This window comes from Procambarus clarkii, chromosome 34 (genome assembly GCF_040958095.1).
Source record: "Procambarus clarkii isolate CNS0578487 chromosome 34, FALCON_Pclarkii_2.0, whole genome shotgun sequence".
Taxonomy (NCBI): domain Eukaryota; kingdom Metazoa; phylum Arthropoda; class Malacostraca; order Decapoda; family Cambaridae; genus Procambarus; species Procambarus clarkii.
In genome coordinates, this window is record NC_091183.1 from 7636591 (window position 1) to 7648110 (window position 11520).

An 11520-nucleotide genomic window follows, 5' to 3' on the forward strand; every position below is an offset into this window, starting at 1 on the left:
AGAGATCAGATTATTAATTAGTTGCTTAACTCTCATTGATGACGTGGAATTGACTGACTTCACAAACGTTTCAGCAATATTTATTTAATCAGAATAAATATATTTATAGGGGAAGACCTCGTAATTATTTAATTTATATGTTGATAAATTATATTTAATATTTTACGGTTAACAGAAGACGTATCCTCATAGGTAGAGATTATTATTAATATAATATTGAATAATTTATGTAAGTGTGAAAAAAATTCTACAGTAGCTGACTTATATTTACTGAAACAGCAATACCTGACTGTCAATGCTGTAGCTGACTGTCACACTGTCACAGCTTTGGCTAGCTGTGTTATGACCCCCATGTAGCCTGGTGTAACGAATCTACCCAATGAGAGTTATTCTGCATACCTGACCGGAGATTAAGAGATCAGAGGAAGAAAAATCTATAATAAACATCAGAGAGTACTTTATGAATACGAGCAGAAGAAGAGCGTCTGATAAAAGTGATATGGAATGAGATGTCAACATTCTGTGACGTGACGTGACACTGGCGGACATGGTAACGTCACTTGAGTTATATCAGTCGTCAGGGATAGTTGTACTTCGTTGATCACCTGGAAGAAGGAAGAGTATTGTGCCTTGTGTTAGCAGTAAAGTGAAGGCTACTTGTTTTCATGTGTGAGGAAATTGTTGGGGACATCGTAAACAATTTCTCTGCGATGTGAAGATATTAGAGAAGACCTGGAAGCGAGTGGTTGGTCGTGCCTGTTTGGAACTCTAATATGCGTATTCCTACGAGAGGAGGGAAATACACCTTTCCCTCGCTGGAAAGGCGAGGGGTCCCTCGCCTTTCCAGCGAAGGACCTGGAAAGGCGTTTCCAGAGGTGGATACAAGTTGTCGGTGTAGAATTGTATAATGATTTAAAAGAGTTATTATTAATGGAGAAATTGCAAGAAATGATGCACCCTGAGACGAAATTCAAGATCCAAGAGGCAGGAGTGAAGAATGTGAAAGACACAGCCGATAGGGCAGGTATGATTTTAAAGGCCTACAGGAGCTTGAGGGGAAAGCAAATTCAAAAGTGATGTGGGACGTAATTATGGCAGACCCAAGGGAGCATGGGGAAAGGAAAGTGTTGGTAGATGGGTTGATAAACGAAAGTACCCAAAAATTCCGAAAAGGAGGGCATAAGTTTCATCTGAAAGTGAGGATGAAGGAGTTAAGCGAGAAACTAGGTATATTCCAAGGAGTCAGGAGTCCAGCCAGACCCAGCAGAGTGCAGGTGATGCGCCTGTGCAGAGATGCTCCAAGACGAGTGGACAGAACCAAAGCCACTCAGGGGGGACAAAGTAGCACTGGATGGTGAAGGAACATCTCCAATGGTGAGATACTATAATTGTGGCAGATATGGTCACATCAGGAGAAATTGTCGGCAGGGCAAGAAAGTTGTGACCCTGACAATGTGTGATCCCCGAAACTCACGTGTGAATTTAATAATGGACAAACCGCAGAAAGTGATCTTAGTGAACGAGAGGTATTGACCGTTCACCAGTAAAGGATTGGTCAGCATAGGAGGCCAACCTGAAGTGGAAATTAGTATCCTCAGGGATACGGGAGCAAATCAGAACTTGATTCTGAGAAGCCTGATTGGGGATGATCGACTCTTAGCTGACAGTAGGAGAATCAAGGTGCATGGGTTATTGTCGGAGAGTGACATGCCCATACGTGCTGTCAAGCTGAGATCTGACTATTTGTTGGCGGATGTGATGTTGGACGTGTGTCCTGACATACCTGTTCCAGGGATACAAGTGATCTTGGGTAATGACTTGTGTGGGCAGGGAGAGGTCAGAAGTGAAGAACCAGAAAGTGGTGATAACTGTGTTGGATAGAAGTGAAGAAGAATGTGGACAGACTGAGGACGAGAGTAGAGTGATAAGTTGTCCACAGGAACAGAAATGTAAGGATGGTGAAGTTGAATGGTGTGAGATGTCAGAAATTGACACGTTTTACGGGAAGTGTGAAAGAGAAATAGTGAAGAGGAGTGATAGCCAAGAAGAGGAAGTGAGAAGAGATAGTATGTGCGGAGAGATGCTTACAAGCACTCTGGAAGAGGTAGAGCAACAAGTACGGTCCAGTACAATCGAGTGTAGTACACTACTTGGGGAAGCTTTGACGGAACGAGGAAGAGTTAAAGGGAAGAAATGGAGTTGCGTAGTAGAGTGAAATGGGAGAAGAGGAAGATAATGTTGCAAGCGTGGAGGAGTAGAAAGTTGAAGGTTCGACGCAGGTCGAAGAGGATGAAGTTACAGATTAATGTGGAGATGAAAGAAGGGATCGTCGACGAAAACGACATTCTGAAGTATGATGGCGACATTCTGAAGTATGATGGCGACATTCTGAAGTATGATGGCGACATACTGAAATATGATGGCGACATACTGAAGTATGATGGCGACATTCTGAAGTATGATGGCGACATTCTGAAGTATGATGGCGACATTCTGAAGTATGATGGCGACATTCTGAAGTATGATGGCGACATTCTGAAGTATGATGGCGACATTCTGAAGTATGATGGCGACATACTGAAGTATGATGGCGACATACTGAAGTATGATGGCGACATTCTGAAGTATGATGGCGACATACTGAAGTATGATGGCGACATTCTGAAGTATGATGGCGACATTCTGAAGTATGATGGCGACATACTGAAGTATGATGGCGACATACTGAAGTATGATGGCGACATTCTGAAGTATGATGGCGACATACTGAAGTATGATGGCGACATTCTGAAGTATGATGGCGACATACTGAAGTATGATGGCGACATACTGAAGTATGATGGCGACATACTGAAGCGTGAGGATGACAAACCGAAGTATGAAGATGACAGAGGAGGCACAGACAATAAATGTCTCACTCGTGACGTGTGGAATGCAAGGATAAGAAACGGTGGAGCACAACACTAAGTTGTGAGAGGGCTGATGGGGCGAAGGTGTCCGGCGCGGACAGCCTTGCCAAAGTGCAAGAGAAGTTGGTTCATTTAGAGGATGACTATGTTTCTGTTGAAAATTTCCAACACTTAATTACTAACACCTAGTACTTTAAGAAGCAATTCTTGTACTAGGCATTATATTTTACTAACACTACTAACCAGTAGAATAGTGAAATTAAATTAATTTTATTAATGAGTAGTAACGCCTCATTTTCCCTAGAAATTAAAGCCGTGGTGTTGCGTCAGCCAGCCACAGGGAATAATTTCTACTAATTAATGGATCGAGTAGAATCCAGCCATTTACTCTCCTTTATCAAGGATAATCGTTTATTAATAAGTTTACCTTTAATTAGCATATACGTTAGTTTACTGGGAATAATTTATTCAGCTCCGTTTAGCTGTCCCAGTGAATAAAATGATAAGTCAAATTTCCACTCTAAATCTTTCTCGTTCATTTAACGTAGTCTAAATTAACTGACATACACTGCGAGAAAATATGTTGCCGCATAATACATCTATTTATGACGTAAATATTTGTCAAATCCATTTCCTACCTTACTGAACATTAAATCAATATTATGATTTATACTCGGGATCCCAGCCTTGGGCGGTATTGCACATACACCACCCGAGAGGAAGGAGACGAAATCTCTCGCCATATTTACCAGCTAGCATGAAGGTGTTCCGGAGTGGCCCGACAACTATCAATCGATATTGCAAGCATCCGTACTCCTACGAGCTTCCGATTGAGGGTGCAGCGTTCCCAACTTATGGACACCACGTTCAGCAGTGAAGTACTATTTAGAGTTTGTAGTATTGACCAATAGTGACAATTCTATTTAGTTTGCTGTCGTGATGATGCAGGCGAATTAATATACACACGTGGTGCAGCTTAATCCCTCCAATTATGTTGACCAGACCACACACTAGAAGGTGAAGGGACGACGACGTTTCGGTCCGTCCTGGACCATTCTCAAGTCGATTCGACTTCAGAATGGTCCAGGACGGACCGAAACGTCGTCGTCCCTTCACCTTCTAGTGTGTGGTCTGGTCAACATACTTTCGCCACGTTATTGTGACTCATCCTCTCCAATTATTTTAGATCTTGCCTTAAAATGCATCAATGCTAAGTTGGAGTGGAAATTATAGAAGTTTTACATTTTAGCGTGGTGTTACAACTGAGGGAGACGTGTTACTGTTTCCATGGTTACGTGTCCCACTGATTACTATCTCAGGGCTGGGTTTCAACTTGTTGAAGACGCTGGACGCGATCTATGTTCCTCCGAAACAGGTAAGACATTGCCAGTCTTATATTGTAGATAACAATTTTTCATTATTGAGAGTCAAATAAATATTTATATATATATATATATATATATATATATATATATATATATATATATATATATATATATATATATATAAATTCTGTAATCGATGTGCAGTAACATCTCAATATTTCATTAATAGAATTGTAGTATCTTCTCATTATTATTGAAGTGTATTAAGTTCATATTATTAACCCCCCTCGTTGTAGGGTGCAAGGATTTAGTTCTGAATTATTATTAACTAGCTGGACCCGTGAAGTGGACTTCTAATCACTTCACTTACGTGAAGTGATTAGAAGTGAAACTTGATACCTAACACACAGATACTAAACACTATAAAAAATATTCATATAATGACTACAAATCTACAAAAAATGTATATAAAATACAAACAGAATAAACGACAATTATAAAGTACTAACCAAAATCTTATAAAAACTCAAATATGAAATAAAATTAAATACCAAAAAGTGTATTATATATCCTAAATAAAAGATTATAATAATTTACAATATGAAGACTTGAAATAAGTAAGAAAGGGCAAAGGCATGGTAAACTAAACAAAATTATAATAAAATTAAACTACCAGAATGAACTATAAATCAATTTACAGGGCCTGCTGTGCACTATACAGTGTACAATATAACAGCTGAAAGGTTGCTATTTAACAGGCCGCAGCTCCTTTATATATAAGGATTCCATTACTCTCAAATCTAACTGGCCATTCATACAAGTGTCCAGAATTTTAAAATCAGATTCCAGCAGAGAATGATTAAACTCATAACAATGGTTTCTAATCTCCGAAAATGCTGGTTTAGACAATGGTAATCCAGTCCTAAAAGATAATCCCCGGTGCTCAAGTATCCTAATCTTAAAGTTCCGAATGGAACTCCCGATATATCCAGCATTACAGCTTGAACAATTATACATATATACGACATTTGAGCACAAAGGGGTAGGCACTTTATCTTTAAATTTAAAATAAGAGCCTATGGTATTTGTGTTGACAAAAATAAATCTAAAGTCTACTTGAGGATAACAATGCTGCAACAGTCTCCTCAAACGACTCCTTACAGAAAAACTAATAGTGCCATAAAATGGTAATTTAATATATTTAAGATCCCTTTCCACTGTAGTAATCCTACACGATGGGTGAAACTTCTTATTTAAGAAATTCCTTATAAAGGTATAAACCATATGCAAAGGATAACCATTATTTGAAAAAAATTTCACAAGAAAATTAATTTCTTTATCAAAGTTTTTCCAATTTGAACATATGTTCAAATTGGAATAACTTTGATAAAGAAATTAATTTTCTTGTGAAGTTTTTTTTCTACGCGTGTGCATTTTTCTACACGTGTGCACACGGGACTACACGTGTGCATCCACATTGGCTGATACCTATCTACCTTACAGCGCAGCTGAGGGAGGCGGGGCGGCCACCTTCAGGGAGACCCAGAAAAACTAACAAGTACAGGGACCTAGAACGTTGTTACAGGTTCGTGCCAATAGGCTCTGAGACTCTGGGCGCCTGGGGTAAATGTGCACTTATGATCCTGAAGGAGCTGGGCGAGGAACTCATTGGGAAGACTAGAGACCCAAGAGCGGCCAGTTTTATGTTCCAGCGCCTCAGTGTCACTGTTCAGAGGGGAAATGCGTGCTGTATCTTGGGTACGCACCCGACCCCCGAGGAGCTAGACGAGGGCTTCGAACACTGATTGGTATATTGTTATATGAGTGTGTGTTTTCTGTAAACTGTTGCATTGCAATAAAATCAAATAAAAAAAATAATAAGGGTGGTAGGAGAGGAAAAGATTAAAGTATTCAGTGAGAATCCACAAGGTCTTCTCTGAACACTATTTATTTTCTACTTCGAGGATGTTGGTCCCTTTAATTAAACCAGTGGTGGTACCCTTAAAAAAAAATTCTATATATATATATATATATATATATATATATATATATATATATATATATATATATATATATATATATATATATATATATATATATATATATATATATATAAATATAAATTCTGTAATCGATGTGCAGTAACATCTCAATATTTCATTAATAGAATTGTAGTATCTTCTCATTATTATTGAAGTGTATTAAGTTCATATTATTAACCCCCCTAGTTGTAGGGTGCAAGGATTTAGTTCTGAATTATTATTAACTAGCTGGACCCGGCCACGCGTTGATGTGGCTGAGCAACTCATGTGTGTTGCTGAGCCACAGTAGCCTTCCCCTGTCTCCCAGTCCTCCCCAACATTGCCCCCCTCCCCCATCTCCTTGTCCACTCAACCTTTCCCTACTCCCCCGTCCCCTCGTCCTTCCCACCATTCCCCCCTTCACTCGTCCCTCTTACCTCCCCACCATCCCCATTCCAGCGTCCCCTTGTTTTCCTAACAATTCCCCACTCCACTGTCCCCTCATCCCCAACTCTCCCATCCTTTTCACCATTTCCATCCCCCTCATCCTTCCAACCATTCCTCCCTCCCCTTTTCCCTCGTCTTCCCCAACATCTCCCACTTCCCCGTCCCCTCGTCCTTCCTACCATCCCCCCTCCCCCATCTTCTTGTCCTCCCCCACCATTCTCCATTCCCCTGTCTCCTCGTCCCCACCATCCCCAACTCACACGTCCCTCTGTCCTTACCCTCCATTACCCCCCTCCCCTGTCCCCTCTTCCTCCCCACTATCCCACACTTCCGTCCCCTCGTCCTCCCTACCATTCCCCACTCCTCCGTCCAATGCGTTCCCAAATGATATGATGTTCTTATCAGATAATTGGGAACGTCAAATAATCTGATGTTACCATCACTGAAATATAAGAAAAACAGTTAAAAAAAAAGGGAATGAAAAAAGAAAAAATACAAAATAATCTATTCTCATAAAATAAACAGTATGATAAACAACCCAACTCAATTCCAATGCAATGTCACACAAAATAGTTAAATAAAAATGAAAATAAATCAGAATCTATTAACATTAAATTTATCAATGAAATCAGAGACCTTGAAATGGTATTGTAACATATATAGTACAGCGTGTGCTGCTCTTACGTACAACAGATGGCGCTGTTTTTCAAAAATAGCATGTTTTTGCATGTCATAGGTATGGCATCTTTACTTAAACTCATGAAATGAGTGGTATAGGAAACAACACAGCTCAATTCCAATGCAATGACACACAAAATAATTAAATCAAATATAAATAAATCAAAATCTATGAAAATTCAATTTGTCAATGCAATCGGATACATTGAAATCGAATTGTAACATATTTAGTATAGCATGTGTTGCTCCTACATGCAACAAATGGCGCTGTTTCTTAAAAAAAGAATGTTTTTAAATGTCACAGGTGTGGCATCTATATTTATACTTATGAAATGAATGGTATGGTAAACTACACAGGTAAATTCCAGCGCAATGTCACACAAAATAAATTAATGAAAATAAATCGAAATCTATGAAAATTCATTTTATCAATGCAATTGGAAACATTGAAATGTAATTGTAACATATTAAGTATAACATGTGTTACTATTACGGGTAACAGATGGCGCTGTTAAAAAAAAAGCATGTTTTTACCTGTCACAGGTGTCATCTATATAGTAGTATATAAAAACAGGCACGTATTTGAATGGAATGTTGTGTCAAAATTTCAAAGCAATTGGTGAGGAACTTTTGGAGATTACAGCATTTGTTGCTCCTACGTCCAACAGATGGCACTGTTTTTCTAAAAATCATTTTTTTCCTGTCACATGTATATAGTAGGTATATAAAAACACTCGCCTATTCGAATGCAACCTTGTGTCAAAATTTCAAAGCAATCGGTAAAGAGGTTTCAAAGATTTCCCTCACATGAAAAACACATGGAAAAAACACAGTTTTTCAAACAAAGCATATTTTTCCCGTCACAGACGTGGCATCTATACAGTGTGTACATAAAAACCCGCTCTGATGCGAATGGAAGGTTATGTAAAAATTTCAAAGCAATCGGTGAAGAACTTTCGGAGATTATCGATTATGAACATACAAACATTTCCATTTTTATTTTTATAGACTAGCTGTACCTGGCCATGCGTTAATGTGGCTCAGTAATGCACATACATTCCTCAGGAATGTATGTGCATTGCTGAGCCACAGTAACCTTCCCCTGTCTCCCAGTTCTAACTATTCCTCACTCCCCCCGTCCCCTCGGCCTCCCAACCATTCCCCACTTCCCCATCCCCTCATCCTCCCCAACATTCCCTCCCTCCCCCATTCCTTTGTCCTCCCCACCATTCCCCACTCCACCGTCCCGTCGTCCTCCCCATCATCTCCCACTCCCCCATCCCCTTCGATCTCCCTACCAATCCCCCCTCCGCCGTCCCCTCGTCTTCCCTACCATCCTCCACTTCCCTGTTCCTTTTGCCCTCCCCATCATTCTCCATTCCCTTGTCCCCTCGTCCCCACCAGCCCCAACTTCCCCGTCCTATCATCCTCCTCACTATTACCCCCTCCCCTGTTCCCTCGTCCTTCCCACAATCCCCCCACTCCCGTTCCTTCCCCCTTTCGTCCTCCCCACCATTCCCTACCCCCTCGTCCTCCCCACCATTCCCCACCACGTCGTCCGATGCATTCTCAAATGATCTGATGTTCCCATCACTGAAATATAAGAAAAACAGTTAAAAAACGAAATTAAAAAATGGAAAAGTAAAAAAATGAACTATACTCACGAAGTGAACGATATTGTAAACAACACACCTCAATTCCAATGCAATATAGTTAAAAAAAATAGTTAAATCAAAATGAAAATGTATCAAAATCTACGAAAATTAAATTTATCAATGAAATGGAATTGTAATATATTTAGTATTGTGTGTGTTGCTATTACGTGCAACAGATGGTGATGTTTCATAAAAAAAATTTTTACCTGTCACAGGTGTGGCATCTATACTTATACTTACAAAATTAACGGTATGGTAAACAACACAGTTCAATTCCAATGCAATGTCACACAAAATATTTAAACCAAAATTCCAATAAATCGAAATGTATGAAAATTCAATTTATCAATGCAATTGGAAACATTGAAATGGAATCATAACATACTTAGAATAGCAAGTGTTGCTGTTACGTGTAACAGATGGCGCTGTTTTTCAAAAAAAGCATGTTTTTACCTGTCACATTTATGGCTTCTATATAGTAGGTATATAAAAACTTACGCATATTAAAGTGGAACGTTGTGTCAAAATTTCAAAGCAATCGGTGAAGAACTTTTGGAGATTACAGCATGTGTTGCTCTTACGTCCAATAGATGGTGCTGTTTTTCAGAAAAACATGTTTTTTGCTGTCACAGGTGAAGCATGTATATAGTAGGTATATAAAAACACACGCCAATTCGAATGCAACGTTGTGTCAAAATTTCAAAGCAATCGGTAAAGAGGTTTCGAAGATTTCCCTCACATGAAAAACACAGTTTTTTTTTAAAGCATGTTTTTTCCCGACACAGACGTTTCATCTATATAGTATGTATATGAAAACCCGCTCGGGTGCGAATGGAACGGAGCGTTGTGTGAAAATTTCAACGCAATCCGTGAAGAACTTTCGGAGATTAGCGATTCTGAACAAACGAACCTTTACATTTTTATTTATATAGATATTACATTTCTTTACTATTAATATTATTAATTACATTTATTAATACATTATTGGAGATCCATAAGTAACTGGTTCTCTTATTCATTAATGCACTTATATTGATCCTTCGAAAAGAATTATTATATTTTCACTATAGAGCTAAATTTTCCGCACAGTTTCTAACGATTGATGAACCGGGTGTTGCAAGGTGCAAAGGTTAAGCAGTGTACATTGACGACATTGTTGTGTTTGCAAACTCCTGGAGAGAGCATGTAGACATACTACTGGATTTGTTTGGCTGATTAGAAAGGGCCAATATGACTATTAACTTGGCAAAGAGTTAGTTTGGAAGAGCACGACTGGAGTTGGAGAACCTAGGTTATATGATAAGGCAAGGTGACGTTCTTCCAGTGAGAACGAAGGCTGAAGCCATCGCTAATTTCCCAGTACCCAATGGTCAGAAAGAGTTGTTGAGGTACGTAGGAATGATTGGATATTATAGGAAGTTTTGTGAGAATTTTTCCACCGTAGCCACTCCTAAGACAAGTTTTTTGTCTAAGAATAAAAAGTGGGAGTAAAATGGAGAAGCACAAGAGACATAAAACTATGAGATTACTGAGCGAAGCATCTGTGTTAATATCTCCTGATTTTGGAGCACCGTTTGCTTTGTTTGTGGATGCCAGTGACGTAGGGGCTGGAGCTGTTCTGACGCAGCGGAAGGATGAAATTTATCCCCCCGTGTCTTTCGTTTCGAAGAAGTTTGTCATGCATCAGAGATCATACAGTACTTTAGAAAAGGAGACCTTAGCATTGATTCTGGCATTAAAACATTTTAAGATATACGTAAGTGGCGGAAGTCACCCAGTTATTGTGTATACAGATCATAATCCTCCTGGGGTTCCTGAGCACGATGAAGCATGCGAATCAGAGGTTAACCAGGTGGTTCCTGTCACTTCACGAATATAATCTGAAAATAGGACATATCAGAGGACGAGATAATGTGGTGGCTGACGCTTTGTCACGAGCCTAGACACTGAAAGTAACTCTCAAAAACAAGGGGAGGGAGTGTTATGACCCCATGTAGCCTGGTGGAACGAGTCTACCTAGTTAATAGGTAGTCTACCTACTCTATTCTGCATACCTGACCAGAGATTAAAAGGTCAGAGGAAGAAAAAGATATACTAAACATCAGTGAGTATTTCAAGGATACAAGCCACCATTATCAGATGAGCGTCTGATAATAGTGACATGCAATGAGATGTCGACATTTTGTGACGTGACTTCACACTGGCGGACATGGTAACGTCACTTGAGTTGAGTAGTCACTTAACGTCACTATATGAGTACTGGAACACTTGATGATATATTGGACTTGTACCCTAGATTGACCATGTAATGTATTAATTATACGATGTATATATGTGATGTATCTATATAACCTGAGCTTGTAAAAGCAGCTTAATCACCTTCAGTGGTTAAGTGCTTATTTGCGCATTAGTTTCTCTATCAGCTATCTCGCCCTGTCAGAATAAAAGTGACAAATGTATATACTCACCTAATTGTGCTTGCGGG

At 39.4% G+C, this 11520-nt stretch overlaps 1 protein-coding gene across 1 annotated transcript; it reads left to right on the forward strand.

Annotated features, from left to right (window-relative positions):
* Positions 1-2235: 2235 nt before the first annotated feature.
* On the forward strand, positions 2236-2967 carry LOC138370934 (repetitive organellar protein-like). The gene has a single exon (XM_069335597.1). It carries the CDS (start codon positions 2236-2238, stop codon positions 2965-2967), a length of 732 nt encoding a protein of 243 aa, XP_069191698.1.
* Positions 2968-11520: the final 8553 nt, after the last annotated feature.